This window comes from Saccostrea echinata, unplaced genomic scaffold, assembly GCF_033153115.1.
Source record: "Saccostrea echinata isolate AGI-Se365-2 ecotype Australia unplaced genomic scaffold, CSIRO_AGI_Sech_v1 ptg000017l, whole genome shotgun sequence".
In the NCBI taxonomy this organism is placed as follows: Eukaryota; Metazoa; Mollusca; class Bivalvia; order Ostreida; family Ostreidae; genus Saccostrea; species Saccostrea echinata.
This window is the reverse complement of record NW_026889766.1, coordinates 7,494,986-7,517,998: the sequence shown is the minus strand read 5'-3', so window position 1 is coordinate 7,517,998 and position 23,013 is coordinate 7,494,986. Positions and strand designations below refer to the sequence as shown.

At 32.1% G+C, this 23,013-nt stretch overlaps 1 protein-coding gene across 3 annotated transcripts in view; it reads right to left on the bottom strand.

The window, feature by feature from the left end:
- LOC133189171 (uncharacterized) overlaps positions 1-23,013 on the bottom strand; it is a 96,654-nt gene that overhangs the window by 5,445 nt on the left and 68,196 nt on the right. Inside the window, exon 4 of one of the 3 annotated variants that reach the window (XM_061324582.1) lies at positions 7,496-7,806. The exons of the other annotated variants lie outside the window; for them this stretch is intronic. Coding sequence (XP_061180566.1) covers positions 7,754-7,806 — 53 coding nt within the window. The 3' untranslated portion in view covers positions 7,496-7,753. Of the gene's footprint in view, positions 1-7,495; positions 7,807-23,013 lie in introns of those variants that run through there. 3 annotated transcript variants of the gene reach the window in all.

Sequence of the window (23,013 nt, the reverse complement as noted above, 5' to 3'; positions counted from 1 at the left end):
ATTATTTTGTGTTTACTTGCATATTTTGTACATTTTTTGAACGTGAAAAGCATGAGAAGAGTATGTTCTTTTATGTAGATACTTGTGATTAGGTAACTTAATGACACATGACCTTTGAGAAAATTCATAAAGGTATGAAGATATTTGCTCTCTGCATGTTTATATAATAGAGAGACAACACAATTGTATATATAGTACATAAATTACGTCTTGACTATAATTGTACAGCTCCAGAAAAGTTCAAACACAAATATTCACGAATTTGTTTTGTTGCTATTGCATTTATACAAAAACATCAGAATTTATTCAAAGTTTTTAAAATGAGGCTTCGATCATATTAAAAAAAATCTTTAGAAATTCTTAGCAATTATTATTTCAATTTCTATGATAGCTGATAGCAATACCGACAGTCAACAACTGTGCGTCAACGTAGACTCCTCTTAGTCATGCTGTCTGGGTACATGCCATACTTGATAATTTTTATTACAAATATGATTGATTAATGCCATTATGATGATTTTATTCTTTTTTCTGGTCTGTTTTATAAGATATGAGTTAAAACCTATTTCATGGGAGTTTTGTACCGCTTTAACATTAAATGTGTTCTCTTAGTTTACCTTTCCTTGATATATATAGTACATTTCCATGGCGATGGGCCAGACATGAAAAAGAAGACCTTGACACTTTGTCAGAATGGATTAAATGTATCAGATGTATGTTAAAATCGCGCATTAAAAGATTGAGAGGCAATATGAAAACCATCTATCCTTCTGTATTCAATAATCCAGAAGTGAAAAAAGAATTAGATAGATTACATGATCAGTACGTACTGGTCCCTACTGACAAAGCAGGTAACAACATTGTCTTTGTTTGTAAGACTCATTATATTAAATGTATTTTAGAGGAACTTGGATTTAATTCTACAAGTGGTAATCCAACTTATACTTATAGTTCCCTTTCTAAGGAAGAAATTCTTCAAAATCATATGTCAGTTTTGAATATTTTTAATTTTCCAAACAATCAAAATGAATTCGAATTGCCATATTTATATTGGATTCCGAAACTTCATAAAAATCCTTACAAACAAAGATACATAGCGGGTTCCAGTAAATGTTCAACCAAGCCTCTATCCTTACCCCTCACTAAGATATTAACAGTGGTGAAGGAGAAACTTCAAGAATACTGTGCAACAATATATTGGAGAAGTGTTGTAAATCAGATGTGGATACTTAAAAATTCCAAGGAACTTTTGGAAAATTTGAAATCACAAGATTTTACCAAAATCAACAGCTTAAAAACTTACGACTTTTCAACTTTATACACAACCATTCCCCACGATAAATTAAAGTCCAGGCTTTTTTATATCATTGACAGCTGCTTTTTCAATAAAAATGGAACTCGTAAATATACTTACCTTGTCATTGGTCATTTGCAAAATTATTTTGTTAAAAAACATTCTGATTGTACACACAAGTACTCTGAAGTTGACATTAAAAAGATGCTTGAGTTTCTGATTGACAATATCTATGTGGTTTTTGGAGACCAGGTCTTCCAAAAATCTATTGGAATTCCCATGGGTACCAATTGCGCCCCGTTATTAGCAGACCTTTTTTTGTATTCATATGAAGCAGAATTTGTCCAAAATCTTGTACGTGAAAAGGAGAAAACACTTGCTGTGACCTTCAACTCGACATTTAGATATATCGATTGTCAATTAACAATGGCTATTTCCATGCTTATGCCGATAAGATATATCCTGGTGAACTTGAGATAAAAGATACCACAGAGTCTGACACATCTGTTTCATATTTGGATATTTTACTTGAAAAAGACGTTAATGGAAATCTAACAACCAAGCTTTATGATAAACGTGATGACTTTAACTTTTCAATCGTCAACTTCCCTTACTTATGCAGCAATATACCTTCATTACCTGCATACGGGGTATATATCTCTCAGTTGATTCGATACGCAAGAGCATGCTCTACGTATGTACAATTTCTAAAACGAGGTAAATTATTGACAAATAAGTTGATGAAACAAGAATATCAGCTGTCTCGTTTAAAGTCATCATTTCGTAAGTTCTATTGTCGTTACAATGACCTTGTCAGCAAATACAATTTATCATTGAGTCAAATGCTGACTGACGTTTTTCATACTAATTGTTAGGCCGTTTTCTTTAATCATTTTATTTTGAGCACTTTCACTTCCACAGTGGCCCTTACAAAAATTAACATAAGGTGAATTGTTTTTATTCCTCTTTTCAAACCTCGTGACACTCTCTAGTGTTTTTACTTTGAGCGATAAATCACTATTTTGTCTCTTGATATCTTCAATATGTTTCTTAAGCTTGTGGTTTTCCTCGAAAATGGTCTTTTGCCTTTTCATTTTCCTCTGCTTTCTTCTGTAGCCTAGAAATTTGTATGGCGTTCTTCTCCACACATTTCTTCAAACGCTGATTCTCCTCGAAGAGTCGATCATTGGCATGCATGTATTGTTTTAGATTCATTTCCAGGATGGATAATCGGACATCCATTGTGCCTCCTACCTTAGAACCATCAACAGAAAAAATAGTTTCTATAGCTATTTATCTAAAAACACTCCGGCTAATCTTCCTCAATATCATACAATGATATTTGACACAGTCAAGATCAATAGAGGACAAGGTTATCATAAAGACGATGGGATATTCACAGTTCCAAGATCTGGCGTTTATGTTTTCTCATGGACTGTTTCATCTCTCAGCAATGGTTTTGCTAGTTCACAAATTGTTCTCAGTGGAGAAGTTCTTGGTTCCATCTTTGGAGATGGCGATGATTCATGGGATTATGGCACTGGTCTTGTTGTTGTAGAAGCAAAAGCGGGAGACCATGTTTATGTTCGTACGTTTGGTAATATTGCTGGAGTGATAGGAAGCAGCGACTACGGACGAACCTCTTTCGCCGGTTGGTGTCTGAATTGATCAATGCTACTTGTCACTTCAATAAAGTCGAATAAGATTTAAAGGGTATCAAATAATATTTACATACACTTTTATCCTTTATTTCATATGAAAACCACGGCCATTTATAATCAGTAAATACCGCTTCAGGCCACCTGTGTGAAAACTTATTCAATGTGCTTTTCCATCAATGAAACATACAAAGACGTACATATCAATAATAAAATACTTAACGTACTTGAATCTAATATTATATGGTTATTTATACAGATATATTTACATCCACTGAATTTTTTCTCCTTTAATTCTAAAGAAAACCATTGCCGTTTATCAGTTCATGAACAACACTAGGCATATCACTTGTTCAGATTTCTTGATCAGTGGCTGTTCCATCAATGAAACGCACTATGGCGTACATCAATGATACAATAATTAATCTGTTTAATCCTACTTTAAATGTTTATTTATACAGATATAAATATACACAATAAAATGTCTTTCTTTGGTTGTTAGTACGGGAATTAAATTCGCTTCTATTGCAGAAAAAAAAAAAAAACGTAACCCGCGTAAGCGGGTTATGTATTTTTTCTTCAACAGCTGCCACATTAATTCCCGTGCTAACAATTGACCAAAAAAGCATTTTATTGTTTAAATAAATATATAACAATAAAATGTTTGTCTTTGATTGCTAATACGGGATTAACGGTTGCAACTGTAACGGCTGCAAGCATTAATTTCCGTACTTACAATCGAAGAAAGCATCTCATTGTTTAATTAACATTTCCATTCATCCTATATCAGACAAAAGCATTCGGATTTTAATCTAACGAATCGATATTTTGGGACATAATAAAATGCCCCTGCAACATCCCAAAATTCATGGCTTCATGGTAAGCTCAACTGATGGAAAAAGAAATAAATGTGCGATTCTACATAAGTAAAAATTTGTATACATTCAGAAATCCGGATAACCAAAAATACATGCTGAATATACATAAGGATTTCACCACTCTAACGACCATTTTGTATTCTTACCATATTTTTAATACCTATGATGCTTTAGAATTATCATTTGTACTAATAAAATTTTGGTACAACTTTTACTTTAATTTTACATGTTGACACCAAATAGAATTGATTTTTACCGATTTTATTCATAACTTATGCATTATGCTTTTTTGGCATCACGGTTTGTGTCAGAATAATAATGGATAATATTAAAATTGTAATGCTCTACAAGCATATACAAATGCCTAATGTCTTTCATAAGATAATGATAAAATCGTTTGGTTTTCTCACATATAATTGGGAATTTTGTTGCAAGGTTATAGTTAACGTTTAGTGTCAAGGCATGTAAAAACATACTGTTAAACTGATATCAAAAATCGATGTAAAATAATGTTGGAAACAATAGAAAAAGTGAAGAATGAATTAATAAACAAAATTATTATACTTTCATATCTTTCAAAGAGGTTCTAGATTTTCAGTTTCATTAAAAAATGGTCGATCTGATTTCTTGATATTTCATCAGGTGACATACATGTTTCCTTGTGGATATTGTGTGAATATGAGTTTCCTGTTATAACCAATTCATTTGAATCTCAAAATGAACACGACCTTCACTGTCTTCATTTCTAACTCCTTATCCATGTTTCCATTAACTTTCAATTTTTTCCCCTCCCTACTTTTGCATTAATGTCATCCATTTTTTATAAATACATGTATATCACTGATGTACTCTGTCTATGATACCCCCCCCCTTCCCCCCGGTGATCATGAATATCATCATCTCTCATGGAATATAGAATGTTTGTCCCTTTACTTAGGCACACTTTTCCTTGACCACATACCCACTGGATCTCGCATAAGGTCACTAATTCAATCCTTTCTTTAAAAGTTTAAATTTGAAGCCCTTCACCTGTATACGGTAACGTTTCTATGTCAGTGAAAAATTCTCGAATGGGACGTAAAACAACATACAATCAATCTATCAATCAATCTCATTTCCCTTTATATTTATGCGTCATTAAAGTGCATAAAGGTTCTATATAAAGGTTTCAAAACATTAAAAGAGACACAAGCCCGAGAAAGATATTAGATTTCTGCAATTGCTGCTAACCACACCACTTCAGTTTTTTGCTTTGCCTGTAATCACTGCCGAAACACTAAATTAGCTTCGGATCTGTAGAAGTGAAAAAGGGGTTCGCGACTTGATTGGAGTCACTTTTTATACTATATGATACCACATTTCAATGAAATGATTGGTATATTTCTGTACTATTGTTTAGAAAGCCTGCAGATACATAAAGCTATATGCAGTTAAATTTTCGTTTCTAAAATCTCAATTGGAAACTTGATTGATTATAGGAATGTTCGATAGATATAAGGAAGCATACTAATAACTCAGCTTATAGTGTACTTGATATGAAATGGCAGTCAATTCAGTGGAAAGTAAATTATTTTTTTCAACATTTTTCTTTATTGTTTTGTCAGTGATAACCGACAGCTTTCAAATGAAAAGGGTGCCTTGTGATCAATTTAAAGCCATCAATGAAACTCACCACACCATAAGAGTGACTATGTATTATTTTTTACTTCTCCCTTCCGCCAAAAAATAACGTTTCGTATATCAAATACAAATAAACAAAGGGGTTGAGATAGTTTAAATGTAATGTAAGTTGGTAGATTTCTAACAATTAATCAATAGAAAAAAAAGAGAAAGCTAAATTGAAAGTTCCTTGTGTCCTGAAGATCAAGGAAGGTCAAAGGTTAAAATCACATTCTCAAATCATTGCTAGCATCAGTTTCGTTAAGTTCACATCGACTTTGTCCTTTGACCTAGGTTAACTTTCATGGAAAAATACAGATATTTTTAAGACTCTTTCTTAAGGTAGAACATATTTAGGAAAAGTCTTTGTTACAAGATTTTCAAACTTTTTAAAATGATAAATTAGCACTCGCCTATCACTCAGTTAAAATATATGGTATGTTTCCTTGTTATTAAATGTATTGAAGAATAAATTCTTTTTATTCAATTGACATAAAAAGATTAAGTACACATTTCAACGAATATAGGCAACTGTGCTCAATATTTTTTGAGTCAATCTACAACCTTACTTTGTAAATATTTTTCAAAAATCTTCGTCAGAATGTTTTCAATCTTTAATATGATGAAGAACATACCCAAATAATTAGAAAAAGTTATTAAAATATACACCTTTTCTCGCAAACTAATGAGAGACACTCTATTTATCAAATCTTCGTTTGTTGACCTTTTTGCACTTATACAGGATTTAATTTCTGAATGACTGTTTTGGGGTTAGGTTCAGATTTACAATGTGAATATTTATCAAAAAATGTTTTTTTTTTTTTAATTTAAAAACATAATATTTAAGGGAAACATTATTATTATACACCCGCCATTATGAATAATTGACAAATAATTATGAAAAGGAATGCGCGTTATTTCATGATAGACATTACAAAATTTACACAAATCTTTAACAGATCTTTGACTCAAACACATTTCATCAAGATACTGTACTATTTAGATTTCTTGAGATTTTTGCATTCCTTCAAAATAGTTGCATGTCATTCACATTATCACAGTTGTTCAACTTCATTACATGAGACAGTCTTGGATTAAAGCCCTTAAGTACAGGAAAAAGTAACATTAAATTTATTATGACGTCATAATGGATCTAGCACCAAAAAGATGGACTAAACTCATTTACTCATAAGACGTCATACAACATAGGTTCTACGTTAAGAAGTTTTAGACGTAAACTAAGAAAACTGTAGAACATTTTCGAGTTATAAATATTCATTAAAACACCAACAATAATCATTTTCGAAATTGAATACTGTAGATTACTTATTTTACGCAAGTACTTAATATCGTGTAATTGCCCTACGACGTCAAATCACGAGAACAATAATTCGCAAGTAGACGTTTGATATAGAAATTTTACATACATTTAAGCACCATAAAAATAAAAGCGAGTAATTTTCTTTCGCGAGCCGTGCTTCTTGTCAATTTAAGCGATAATTTATTTCTCGCGCATATTTATGAATTCACAGTACTGCATCTCATTGATAAAAATTTTATTTAATATTCCATTCTTAAAATTAGATAGGGGAAATGTGAATGTGCTACAGAATGTTAGCAAAAAGTTCATTATGTAATTTGATATATCTTTCTTTGAAAAAAAAAAAACAGCTGAAGAATTTAAGATCCACCCCTCAAAGCTGCTGCTATTAATTGTCTATCATTACTTTATAGGGAACATCAAAGAATAATTACATTTTCTGAGCTCATCCCAAAGCTAGACTGCACAGGATTTCACGGTATGTCATCTGTGACTCTGATTAATTCATATAGTAATATAATTACAAATTAACAAAGACCAAGACTTCAAGATTTTATAATTCCATCTCAAATCAAAGTAAAATAAAGTTGGGACGTCCTTTTGAATGAAAAACTTTAAAACATTTCACATAGAAATATGCCAAAAAATAACGACTGGTAAGCATCAACTCTCCCAGATTGAACTCCTACAGAGACACGATCGTTTGAGGATAAATGAAGGACAGTGACAGCGGAAGTATCGTCAAAACCAGAACGACGTCCGTCCGATCTCGTTTGGAATATTTCCACTTCGTTGACTCTCAACGCAGTGCATAAAATTTCATTTTTACCTTCTGTATTATACAGAAACAAATACAATCCATCACGATCGGCAGTGAATACTCCCGTGCTTGTCGAGTAACCATGGTGATAGCCACCGTGAGCTATATCATAAACAACTGGGGTTATGGACGAGTCACCACATATATGAGAAAAGCTGGAAAAGTTGATTTTGACACTGTAAAGAAGGAAAAAACGAAAAAAATTAATGGTGTTTAACAACATTTATCATTGAGTCTGAAGAAAATAGAAAATTCTTTGTAAGAATATTTTTTTAAAATTCTTTTCCTACAGTTCTATGAAAATATGACTTCAAAATGTTAACAATAACAACGATGGTGATGATGATGGTGCTAATAATCATGATAATCTTTTAAATTTGTAGTATTTATTGCTATGCATTCATTTTATAGAATTAAATTACTGAGTTGATAATAAGGAATCTTATTTCAAATGAGAGAAACGTATTATCAATTAGTTTCATTTCTGTTTTCAGTCGCTGTAACAGAAACTCTGAAAGTAAAATAAAATAAACATACATATTTGAAAATTTTGAGGACTTAAGTCAAATAAAAAAATAATTTGCACATGAAAAACCGCAAAGTAATCCAAAATTCATGGTTTACATGATTACTATCAGTGCATAGAATCTATATTTTAATTGTTTTTGTAAGAATGCCTGAATTCCATAACTGTAATTGATAGGAAATATATATTTTATCCCATCGCCGCTTTCTGTTAGCAAAACTCTTGCAAGCATATGATTGATTGCTATGATCTTCAAAGCAATTAAGAAAACGTACATAAGCTTTGGAGAAATTAGGTTTTTGCAAAGTAAAAAAAAAAAAAAATAGAAAAAATGTGCTCTTTAGGTACTTGTTTTCTTCAACTCTCGTTCCGCTTGTCTTTTGATAATTAAAAGAAAATTAAGAATCCCAAGTTGGACAAAAATCGGTCACTAACTGGCATGAATTTTGGAATCTACATTTCTATTTTTTCGTCAAAATCAGACAAAATCTTTAACTTCTGGGTATAATAGTGACATGTTTTTCCGTAATCTGGGAATACAGTTGAACAACTTCGTTTCTTAATTATACGGGTCGTTTTGAAAAAAAAAAACTTTTCACAAAAAGGCACTGATGAAGGTTTGCGAAAATTCGATGAAGGAAAATAAACAAATGGAGTTTCCTTGATGTCTTGATAAGTTCAATCTCAAATACTAAATAATTTTAAAACTCCCTAAAGGAATAAGTGATATTAATTAAAATACAACTCGGCGATCTCAAAAGCGTTTGCTATATATGAAAGTAAACCAGTAGATCGAAAGGAAAAAGTGAGTATAAAATTAAAATACACCCCTTTAGAAAAGATTCAAAATCACATTTCAAACGATATAAAATTAAGGAAATTTTTAAGTTACTTAAACTTAATTTATAACTTATCACGTCAGGAAAGGAGAAATACGGACTATAAAATTACGTTTTGAATATATCCTTCCAGTGTCAATATTCGTGAATTTAATTACCCTTGTAACATACCTTAAATTTATTTGTTTCAAAATACTCGAGAAAGATTCCTATTGAATATATTTATATTCCTATTGAATATATTTATAAAATATAATAATAATAAGAAAAATAAAAAAACCCCCAAAGTTACCGTTTCTGTCATCGATCAGCAGCCAACCTGCAAACATAGACGTGGCTGACATCCTGTTACCAGTTATTTACACAGATTCGCCAGTGTTCATCCAGGCAAATGTCATGTAACTACTGCTGTCGTACTTTCCGGTACTCGAGTCTACATAAACTACTGGCTGAGAATTACCGTTACTGAAGGTAAACTTGCAATTGAATTCTCTACCTCCAAAGATAAGTCGCGATGTCATAAAAACGTAAAGACCAGAACGAGGCACCACAAAGTTCCATGTAGACGTTGAGTAAGCATCATCCGTATCTAGGATTTCGTTGTTGAAGATAAAGGGAGAACCAGTCATATCACGCGAAAGTGAAGCATAAAATGCAGTGTTATCTGAAAGTGACAGTAAACAGTTTGATGTAAACCATCATAGTTTTCTTTTTGATATGAAAGAAATAATTAATATAGGACGGAAACTAAGAATGCAGTAAGGAATCTGTAATGCCCTTTACATTTTACAGTGAGTTTTGCCCCTGTTATGATTTTGACCAGATCGCCTTTCGTTCAACACAAGGGTATCCGCTAAATTAAAAAGGGGTTAATTTGTTTACATGTTTGATAGTACGTAAAGAACAAGGTACGGTTTCAATACAATTCTTGTCCTGTGTTTTTCTTAAAAATGAAAGTAATGTGAAAAATTAAAACTCATGCTTTCTGAATCATTGAAATTCCATGCAGAAAGATCATACAAATCATTTTTCTCTCATTACCTTCTAAATGCTAATTGTGACGTCATAAACTTGTGCTATTTCCCCGTATTTTCTTAAAAAGTTGCAGAAGACACCAATTTTCAATGGAATTTTCTTTCAGATAATATTGTCCACAGCCATCGCCCACAAAGATTTTGAGATATGTGATTTTTCAAAGAATTTTATACAACATAGTCAAAAATTAAAGTGGGCGACGACTGTGGACACTATTTTCTTAAGGAAAATAACCCTTGAAATGAGTCATTTTGAGGCATTTTCTGTTTAAAATAAAGAAATGAATCAAATTGATGATGTCATATTTCCAGAATGGTACTCCTTCATGCCATATTCTTTCCTAATTTATCACAGTCATATACTCAACTAATATTTAAGCCAGTTTCAAAACCTTTTGAAAACATTATATTGAGCAGATTGTTGTCTGGTAATTTTGTATTTGTGAGAACCGATATTTGATGTTTAAAAGACACAAGAAACACGTCCGATGTTTGTTGATAAAAAGTTGGAGGAATTTCAGTTCGGAAATTAATGGATGGAGACACTTCTCTCTCTCTCTCTCTCTCTCTCTCTCTCTCTCTCTCTCTCTCTCTCTCTCTCTCTATTTTTATATTTATATGTATATACTGAATACAATTCAGGGTTTATGAGGAGGATAAAACTGTAAAGGCCTACAGGAAAAATAAGGATAAAGATTGAGACACTTAGTTCTCTATTCTCTATATATTTTAAAATCGCCACTGGAATGAATACTTCTTTACGTTACATTTCAAATAAAACGATTATTATTTTGTGTTTACTTGCATATTTTGTACATTTTTTGAACGTGAAAAGCATGAGAAGAGTATGTTCTTTTATGTAGATACATGTATTATCATTCGAGCCGTCCCATGCGAAAAGGGCCCTTAAGGTAAAAATTTTCAAAATTGACTTTTCAATGGATTATGATAGATTATAGTGTAAAATAACCAAATATAAAGTTTGATTCAAATATTCAGAATAATTACTGAGATATAGGGAATCAAAGGTTAAGAAAATGTTAAAATTACCTTGAAAAATGACGTTCAAACTGACGCTTTTATATCCCTTTCAGAAATATTTGAAATATGTATCTGATTGAAAAAAAAACATTACTTTATCACACGAAAACATACACGAAAAGTTTATGCATAAATCCCCTGCCTTTATTTTACATGTAATACTTGATATGGTTGTTTTGTTAAAGTATATCTAAATTATATACTAGTTGTAACAGTGTATTAATTTAATTTTATAAAGAAGAGGTATTTTGGACTCTGTATCAGACGGAAGTTACATATATGTACATTTTTAGAGTGTCGACATGTTTGCATAAATGTCCATTTTGGTCAATTGTAACACACATGATTTAAAAAATCCGATAAAAAAAATTCTTTATGTAAGTTTTCTCATAAACAAAACACAGATAATGGTTTTATATCGGTAAATACCCGGTATGCCTTTTTCTTTTAAACACTTGCGACGTCATGTTAGACGTGAATATTGCTCTGATATACGGTTCAGAGAAAAGTAAATATTAAATAAAAAACAAACAAATAAAAGACATGCGTTTAGAAATTTTACATACTTGAATTTTATATATTTGTAGTTTATGAAAAATATTTTTTTAAATATTAAAAAGAATCTGTAAGATAAGACTGATAACATTGCGTCTTCCTTGTAATTATAGAGTTCATTGTTTGATAATTTTTCATCATAAGGATATATCTTTTGTTATTTTATTCATGACCTAGATGAATTTATGAAAGAAAGCTTGAAGGGCAGATACAAAAAATTGATCGGCAAGGAGCGGGGGGGGGGGGGATCTGCAGTAACACAATCCAGTTAAACTTTTCTGACAAGTTAAAGAATGAAGTTTGAGGAGGTTTTCTGACAAATTAAATGAAGTTTAGGGAAGGAGGAGGGGAGGCAACATGTACCTACAATACTGAACATACATGTATTCATTGTCCTACATTGGTAAATATTGACACAGGCAATAATAAGTGCCGAGACAATCCCTTCCCCCTTTTTCATGGGTAATGTATGTTTCTTACGATATTGTACATATTAGACCATCTGTCAAAATTGGTTGATTGCTCTCTCCGACCGGCTAAAAGTGGCCCGACTCAAAACTCTTTTTAACTGCCAGGAAGCATTTTAATTTATTGCATTTCGGAAAATAGATTTTGAAAATTCAGCATTGATATTAAAATTTTCTGGGAAAAAAATTCAAACCTACCTACCGACCCAATTTTTTCGTCCTGAGTCGGGAGAGGGCATACAAACATTATTTTAAAGTTGGTCGTATTCCCTGAATTATTGGCGTAAAACGTCAAAATATTTGCACCGCCTATTTGCACTGTACCGACTTATAAGCGGGTCAATATTCATATGTCTTGCAGTGAAAATGTAATATCACAAAAACTGAGGATGAGGATATAATTTTCATATTATCATCATATCCTTATACGGTCATTATAAGTTCAGATTATATATTTTGAAGTTTGAATTTTTTTATGTCACATTGATTCATCATGCATCCCCCCCCCCTTTTTCGCTAAATTTCGTTTGAAGAAAAAGAAATCAAAAGCTTAGGCCTACATATTCTTCCATTCATTTTGTGGTTCTCAAATTTTGTGGAAGTATGACCGCTTAGTTTGGGTCTAATAAGATATGTCGTTGATATGGAAAGAGGGAATGTTGGCAGTGAAATGAGTGGCGCTGCGGACCGGAAGTAGTAGTGCCGTATTCCTAGAACTCTTCCCGAAATCACATATTATAAATCTAAAGTAATGAGTAAATCAGTTTCCGAGTTTATTAAAGCTTTTAACGATGGACAACAATTTTAACTTTCATGCGGGAACACAGATGGAAGTGACCAGTATTTCGTCGGACCTCCGCACACATACAATTTATATACTGGTACATAACAGAGTTTTTTGACAACAATTAGCGAATTGAGTGATAAAATGACATGAGTAAATTACAAAGTCTGTGAAAAGCTTTGGTAAGATGGACATGAAAGAAGTTTAAAGTGTTGAGGGCAATTAAATTAAATACAGATTTGTAATTAAAAATGATAAAAAGAAGATATGTTTTAAATAATATTCAAACTAAGATTTATCTCAAGAGTCGATAGAAGTATTTATCTCAGATTTAAAAAAATCAAATTTTCTTCGCTGACACAACCTGTCGTTTCAAGTTCGTAAAATGTTGACATGTTATACCCGAGGTCTGATAAATTTGTACGCATTGGATATTCTTGTATCGATATCATTGTTGAGCACTGCCATTTTAGCTCAATTTTCTTTTGTCGAAAAGGGATTAACCCCCTACGGAAATACATTTTTTCTTTGTTTTTGTTTTTTGTTTTTTGTTTGGTTTATTTTTAAATTGTTATTTTAAGCCCCCTCCCCCTTTTCAGAAAAACGTTGTTACGTACATGCCTAAAGAAATGAACACATATGATTCATTAAGAAAAATAAGCAGTCATTCTTCCCATTTATCAATTCAAAGATTAAACTGAACTTGTTTCAAACCTTCCTGCACAAAAATGTTTCTATTTTCGTAACCTTTAATTCAGACAAACACTGCATTTTTGGAAGAATTAAAAATAATAATAAGATGCAATATTACAGGGAAATAAATCTGTATTCAATCTTGCAGATTTAATTTTCCCCGTATTATGTTTTTGGGGTTTTATACATATTTCAATATTGGAATGAGCCAACGGGATATTTGTGTAATGAGCAATGAGATTTGATGCTGATTCGTAGTCATAAGAACACGTTTCATATGAGAAGTTATATTCCTAACATCTAAGATTTTGTATCTTTATTTCATTACAATTATGTGATAGGATTCAATAGAAAATGTGAGAAAACAGCAAATAAGCCCTTAAACTCATTAATGTCGGGTTGCCTTGACTAATATCAGGAACAAAACTTACCATAGTTATCATAGTAAAGAAAAATACATAACTTGACTAATATAAAATTGTCCCTGTGTATTATATCATCTAAAAAAATCATGAGTTGGGACTTCATGCTGTGTCATGTAGCATGATGAAAAGCTGAAGAGAACACTTTCATTAGGGTCTTCCGTCTCCAACGGAAGACCCTTCTATTATTCTATTGTTTCTTTTTCACTATTATTAGGGTCTTCCGTCTTCTGCGGAAGACCCTTCTATTATTCTATTGTTGATTTTTCACTTTTCTTATTATTAGGGTCTTCCGTCTTCAGCGGAAGACCCTTCTATTATTCTTATGTTTCTTTTTCACTTTTATTATTATTCTTCTTTTTTTTCTCCTTACCGATTTTGTGCAGAAGATTTCTCGGAGATGAATTGATCGATTTACTTCAAATTTTCAGAGTTTATGTCTTATCATCTGAAGTTTTTACCGGCAATTCAAAATTTGAAAAATCACTTCCGGTCGGACGTTATCGCCCTTTTATTAAAATTCAGAGGACCTCCTTGTCTGCGATGGAACTCAAAAACGGCTTAAGCTAGAGCGCTGAAATTTTCAGTGATGATAGAGGACATGTTGCCATTATGCACCTGGGTTTAGATATTTTCCGGAAGTGCCTAGTATGGAAGCTCGGTAGGGGTCGAAATTTAGGACATGAATCATGAATGAATTTTTGAGACATTTTGTATCATATCTTTTAAAGTATAATTATTTTGTTAAAACATACTGAACAATATTTGTGCAGAATGACAAGATCTTTAATACGATATCAAGAAAAAAGGGCTGTTTTATCATATTAGGGGCCGAGAGGGGCCGAAAGTATTAAATCAATTACTCTTTAACGATCAATATTTTGGTATACATTACTGAAGCAAAAATGTTTATCTTAACAATTTACAGCTATATATTATAATATTTTTGTCATATGTTACATAATTAGGGGCCATAAGGGGCCAGAATGCTTAATCTTTGACGATTTATATCTTGAAAAGGGGAAACATTTTGAAAAGCAATATTGAACAAAAGTTGTTTAAAATGATGTTCTCAACAATGTTCATCCTTTTAATTTTTCCTAAACAGCCCCTATAAGGACTTAAAGGGACGGCCCCTTAATATTTCAAGTCTACATATCTCTTAAAGGAAAGGAAATTTCTGAATAGTTGTTGAACAGAAAGTCTTCAAAATTACAAGACCTTTCATTTGATATCAAGAAAAAGGGGCTGACCCCTAAAATTAGGGGCTCAGAGGGGCCAAAAGTCTTTCATCTATAACTCTTTAATGATGAATATTTTGTTATAAGTTATTGAAGCAAAAATGTTTATCTTAACATTCTGCAACTATATATAATAAAATTTTGATCATATGTTACGTAATAAGGGGCCATAAGGGGCCAGAATGCTAAATCTTTGACCCATTATATCTCGAAAAGGGGAAATATTTTGATAAGCAATATTGAACAAAAGATGTTCAAAATAATGTTCTAAACAATATACACCCTTATAATTTTTGCAAGACATCCCCATTAAGGAGTTGGAGTGCTGGCCCCTAAATATTGTTATTCTATATATGTCTTAAACGAAAGGAAATTTCTGAATAGTTGTTGAACAAAAAGTCTTCAAAATCACAAGACCTTTCATTTGATATCAAGAAAAAGGGGCTGACCCCTCAAGTTAGGGGCTCAAAAGGGCCAAAAGTCTTTCATCTATAACTCTTTAATGATGAATATTTTGTTATAAGTTATTGAAGCAATAATGTTTATCTTAACATTCTGCAACTATATATTATAAAATTTTAATCATATGTTACTTAATAAGGGGCCATAAGGGACCAGAATGCTAAATCTTTGACCCATTATATCTCGAAAAGGGGAAATATTTTGATAAGCAATATTGAACAAAAGATCTTCAAAATAATGTTCTAAACAATATACACCCTTTTAATTTTTGCAAGACATCCCTATTAAGGACTTGGAGGGCTGGCCCCTAAATATTGTTATTCTATATATCTCTTAAACTAAAGGAAATTTCTGAATAGTTGTTGAACAAAAAGTCTTCAAAATCACAAGACCTTTTATTTGATATCAAGAAAAAGGGCTGACCCCTCAAATAAGGGGCTCAGAAGGGCCAAAAGTCTTTCATCTATAATTCTTTAATGATCAATATTTTGTTATAAATTACTGAAGCAAAAATGTTTATCTTAACAATCTGCAACTATCTATTATAAAATTTTGATCATATGTTACGTAATAAAGGCTATAAGGGGCCAGAATGCTAAATCTTTGACGCTTTATATCTCGAAAAGGGGATATATTTTGATGAGCAATGTTGAACAAAAGATGTGCAGAATAATGTTTTAAACAATATGTATCCTTTCGCTTTTTACAGATGAATATCTCAGTCAAGATCTTGACTAATCTTATCCAAAATCTTACGGAAGACCCACTCGTTGCTCGCAACGAGAACCATCTAGTTATTATTATTATTATTCTTTTTTTTTTCCTTACCGATTTTGTGCAGAAGATTTCTCGGAGATCGCTGGATCGATTTGCTCCAAATTTTCAGGGTTAATGCGTTGCTATCTGAAGTTTATAACGCCTCGTCAGTTTTTGAAAAATCACTTCCGGTCAGAAGTTATCGCCCTTTGATCGATTTTTAGATAGACCTTGTGTCTGCACAAAAACTCAGGAACGACAAATGCTAGAGTTTTGAAACTTTCAGTGGTGATAGAGGACATGTTCTAGATGTGCACCTTGTTTTTCATATTTTCCGGAAGTGCAAAGTATGGAAGCTCGGTAGGGGTCAAAATTTAGGACGTGATTTATGGGTGAATTTTAGAGACATTTCTGATAATAACATTTTAAATAGAAGTATTTTGTTAAAACATATTGAACAAAAAGTCTTCAAAATCACAAGACCTTTCATTTGATATCAAGAAAAAGGGTCTGACCCCTCAAATTAGGGGCTCAGAAGGGCCAAAAGTCTTTTATCTATAACTCTTTAATGATCAATATTTTGTTATACATTACTGAAGCAAAAATGTTTATCTTAACATTCTGTAGCTATATATTATAAAATTTTGATCATATGTTACGTAATAAGGGGCCATAAGGGGCCAGAATGCTAAATCTTTGACACTTTGTATCTCGAAAAGGAGAAATATTTTGATAAGCAATATTGAACAAAAGATGTTCAGAATAATGTTCTAAACAATATACACCCTTTTAATTTTTGCAAGACATCCCCATTAAGGAGTTGGAGGGCTGGCCCCTAAATATTGTTATTCTATATATCTCTTAAACGAAAGGAAATTTCTGAATAGTTGTTGAACAAAAAGTCCTCAAAATCACAAGACCTTTCATTTGATATCAAGAAAAAGGGGCTGACCCCTCAACTTAGGGGCTCAGAAGGGCCAAAAGTCTTTTATCTATAACTCTTAAATGATGAATATTTTGTTATAAATTACTGAAGCAAAAATGTTCATCTTAACATTCTGTAGCTATATATTATAAAATTTTGGTCATATGTTACGTAATAAAGGGGCCATAAGGGGCCAGAATGCTAAATATTTGACACTTTGTATCTCGAAAAGGAGAAATATTTTGATAAGCAATATTGAACAAAAGATGTTCAGAATAATGTTCTAAACAATATACACCCTTTTAATTTTTGCGAGACATCCCCATTAAGGAGTTGGAGGGCTGGCCCCTAAATATTGTTATTCTATATATCTCTTAAACGAAAGGAAATTTCTGAATAGTTGTTGAACAAAAAGTCCTCAAAATCACAAGACCTTTCATTTGATATCAAGAAAAAGGGGCTGACCCCTCAAACTAGGGGCTCAGAAGGGCCAAAAATCTTTTATCTATAACTCTTTAATGATCAATATTTTGTTATAAATTACTGAAGCAAAAATGTTCATCTTAACATTCTGCAACTATATATTATAAAATTTTGATCATATGTTACGTAATAAGGGGCCATAAGGGGCCAGAATGCTAAATCTTTGACACTTTGTATCTCGAAAAGGAGGAATATTTTGATAAGCAATGTTGAACAAAAGATGTTCAGAATAATGTTCTAAACAATATACTCCTATTTAATTTTTGCAAGACATCCCCATTAAGGACTTGGAGGGCTGGCCCCTAAATATTGTTTTCTGAATATCTCTTAAACGAAAGGAAATTTCTGAATAGTTGTTGAACAAAAAGTCCTCAAAATCACAAGACCTTTCATTTGATATCAAGAAAAAGGGGCTGACCCCTCATACTAGGTGCTCAGAAGGGCCAAAAGTCTTTTATCTATAACTCTTTAATGGTGAATATTTTGTTATAAATTACTGAAGCAAAAATGTTAATCTTAACATTTTGCAACTATATATTATAAAATTTTGATCATATGTTACGTAATAAGGGGCCATAAGGGGCCAGAATGCTAAATCTTTGACACTTTATATCTCGAAAAGGGGAAATATTTTGATAAGCAATATTGAACAAAAGATGTTCAGAATAATGTTCTAAACAATATACACCCTTTTAATTTTTGCAAGACATCCCCATTAAGGAGTTGGAGGGCTGGCCCCTAAATATTGTTATTCTATATATCTCTTAAACGAAAGGAAATTTCTGAATAGTTGTTGAACAAAAAGTCTTCAAAATCACAAGACCTTTTATTTGATATCAAGAAAAAGGGACTGACCCCTCAAATTAGGGGCTCAGAAGGGCCAAAAGTCTTTTATCTATAACTTTTTAATGATCAATATTTTGCTATAAATTACTGAAGCAAAAATGTTCATATTAATATTTTGCAGCTATATATTGTAAAGTTTTGATCATATGTTGCGTAATAAGGTACCTTAATGGGCCAGAATGCTAAATCTTTGACACTTTATATCTCGAAAAGGGGAAATATTTTGATAAGCATGTTGAACAAAAATTGATCAGAATAATGTTCTTAACAATATACACCCTTTTAATTTTTGCAAGACATCCCCATTAAGGACTTGGAGGGCTAGCCCCTAAATATTGTTATTCTAGATATCTTTTAAACTAAAGGAAATTTCTGAATAGTTGTTGAACAAAAAGTCTTCAGAATCACAAATCTTTCATTTGATATCAAGAAAAAGGGGCAGACCCCTCAAATTAGGTGCTCAGAAGGGCCAAAAGTCTGTCTTCTTTAATTTTAATGATGAATATTTTGTTATAAATTACTGAAGCAAAAATGTTCATCTTAACATTCTATAACTATATATTATAAAACTTTGATCATATGTTCAAAATAATGGGCCAAAATGGGCCAGATTGCCAAATTTTTGACACCTCGAACAAGGGGAAATATTTTGATAAACAATATTGAACAAAAGATGCTCAGAATAATATTTAAACAATATGCATCCTTTCAATTTTTATAGACGAATATCTCAGTCAAGATCTTAACTAATCTTATCCAAAATCAGACGGAAGACCCACTCGTTGCTCGCAACGAGAACCGTCTAGTTATTATTATTTTTTTCTGTCCAAATTTTGTGCAGACGATTTCTCAGAGATGGTTGGATGGATTCACTTGAAATTTTCAGAGATGATGTATCATGATGTAAACCTAATACGTTTTCTTTAATTTTTGGAAATTCACTTCCGGTCGGAAGTTATCGCCCTTTAACCGAATTTTTAGTGACCATTTTGTCTACACAAAAACTCAAAAATGACAAAAGCTAGAGTGCTGAAATTTTCAGTGATAATAGAGGACATGTTCTAGTTGTGCACCTCAGTTTTCAAATTTTCTGGAAGTGCCTAGTATGGAAGCTCGGTAGGGGTCAAAATTTAGGACATGAATCAGGAGTGAATTTTCGAGACATTTTTTATCATATCTTCAAAACTATGAATATTTTCTTAAAACATATTGAACAGAAATTGTGTAGAATAATAAGATCTTTTTTACGATATCAAGAAAAAAGGGCTGACTCATCACATTAGGGGCCAAGAGGGGCCAAAAGTCTTAAATCCATAACTCTTAAACGATCAATATTTTGATATACATTACTAAACCAAAAATGTTTATATGAACAATCTACAACTATATGTTATAATAAAAATCTCATATGTTACATAATTAAGGGCCATAAGGGGCCAAAATGCTAAATCTTTGACACTTTGTATCTCGAAAATGGGAAATATTTTGATAAGCAATATTGAAAAAAAGATGTTCAAAATAATGTGCTTAACAATATGCAACCTTTCAATATTTGCTAAGCGTCCCCATTAAGGAGTTGAAGGGCCGGCCCCTAAATATTTCTTTTTCATATATCTCGGAAACGAAAAAGAGTTCTGAATAGTTGTTAAACAAAATGTGTTCAATATCATAAGAACTTTAATGTGATATCAAGAAAAAGGGGCTGGCCCCTCAAAATCGGGGCCGATAGGGGCCGAAAGTCTTTCATCAATAACTCTTTAACGATCAATATTTTCTAAAATATTACTGCAGCAAAAATGTTTATCTGAGCAAACTACAACTATATATTATATTATTCACATCATATGCTACATAATTAGGGGTCGTGAGGGGCCGAAATACTAAATCTTTGACGCTTTATATCTCGAAAGTGGGAAATATTTTGATAAGCAATATTGAATAAAAGATATTAACAATAATGCTCTGAACAATATGTAACCTTTCAATATTTTCTAAATGTCTCCATTAAGGAGTTGAAGGGCCGGCCCCTAAATATTTCTTTTGCATACATCTCGGAAACGAAAAAGAATTTCTGAATAGTTGTTGAACAAAAAGTGTTCAAAATCATAAGAGCTTTAAGGTGATATCAAGAAAAAAGGGGCTGGCCCCTCAAAATAAGGGCCGATAGGGGCCGAAAGTCTTTCATCAATAACTCTTAAACGATCAATATTTTGTAATACATTACTAAGGCAAAATAGATCATCTTCACTTTCCTTAATTATATAACATGTTGTTGGCATCATATGTTACGTTATAAGGGGACATTAGGGGCCAGAATGCTAAATCTTTGATGCTTTATATCTCGAAAGTGGGAAATATTTTGATAAGCAATATTGAATAAAAGATGTTCACAATAATGTTCTGAACAATATGTAACCTTCAACTTTTGCTAAACGTCTCCATTAAAGAGTTGAAGGGCCGGCCCCTATTATTTCTTTTGCAGATATCTCGGAAACGAAAAAGAATTTCTGAATAGTTGTTGAACAAAAAGTGTTCAAAATCATAAGAGCTTTAAGGTGTTATCAAGAAAAAGGGGCTGGCCCCTCAAAATAAGGGCCGGTAGGGGTCCTAAAACGATCAATATTTTGTAATACATTACTAAGGCAAAATAGATCATCTTTACACTCCTCAACTATATAACATGTTGTTGGCATCATATGTTATGTTATAAGGGGACATTAGGGGCCAGAATGCTAAATCTTTGACGCTTTATAACTCGAAAGTGGGAAATATTTTCATAAGCAATATTGAATGAAAGATGTTCACAATAATGTCCTGAATAATATGTTACCTTTCAATTTTTGCTGAACGTTCCCATTAAGGAGTTGAAGGGCCGGCCCCTATTATTTCTTTTGCAGATATCTCAGAAACGAAAAAGAATTTTTTGAATAGTTGTTGAACAAAAAGTGTTGTAGGGGCCAAGACGGACCGAAAGTCTTTAATCTATAATCTTTAATGATCAATATTTTGTTATAGATTACTGAAGCAAAATTGGTCGTCTTAACAATTTATTTATATCATTATATTTGAACGAAAGTCTGAGTCAAATTCTTATCACATCTTATCAAAAATCGGACGGAAGACCCACTCGTTGCTCGCAACGAGATCGCATCTAGTCTTTTTATTATTTTTTTTTCCTTACCGATTTTGTGCAGAAGATTTCTCGGAGATCGCTCGATCGATTTGCTTCAAATGTTCAGGGTTAATGCGTTGCTATCTGAAGTTTATAACGCCATGTCAGTTTTTGAAAAATCACTTCCGGTCGGAAGTTATAGCCCTTTGATCGTTTTTTACATAGACTTTGTGTCTGCACAAAAACTCAAGAACGACAAATGCTAGAGTGTTGAAACTTTCAGTGGTAATAGAGGACATGTTCTAGATGTGCACCTTGGTTTTCAAATTTTCCGGAAGCGCGAAGTATGGAAGCTCGGTAGGGGTCAAAATTTAGGACGTGATTTATGAGTGAATTTTAGACACATTTCTTATAATAACATTTTAAATTGAAGTATTTTGTTATTACATGTTGAGCAAAAATTCTTCAAAATCATAAGACTTTTCATTTGATATGAAGAAAAAGGGGCTGACCTCTCAAATTAGGGGCCTGGAAGGGCCAAAAGTCTTTCATCTATAACTTTTTAATGATCAATATTTTGTTATAAATAACTGAAGCAAAAATGTTCATCTTAACATTCTGCAGCTATTTATTATAAAATTTTGATCATATGTTACGTAATAAGGGGCCATAAGAGGCCAGAATGCTAAATCTTTGACACTTTATATCTCGAAAAGGAAATATTTTGATAAGCAATATTGAACAAAAGATGTTTAGAATAATGTTCTAAACAAAATACACCCTTTTAATTTTTGGAAGACATCCCCATTAAGGACTTGGAAGGCTGGCCCCTAAATATTGTTATTCTATATATCTCTAAAACTAAAGGAAATTTCTGAATAGTTGTTGAACAAAAAGTCTTCAAAATCACAAGACGTTTCATTTGATATTAAGAAAAAGGGGCTGACCCCTCAAATGAGGGGCTCAGAAGGGCCAAAATACTTTCATCTTCAACTTTTTAATGATCAATATTTTGTTATAGATTACTGAAGCAAAAATGTTCATCTTAACATTCTGTAACTATATATAATAAAACTTTGATCATATGTTCAAAATAATGGGCCAAAATGGGCCAGATTGCCAAATCTTTGACACCTCGAACAAGGGGAAATATTTTGATAAGCAATATTGAATAAAAGATGCTCAGAATAATGTTTT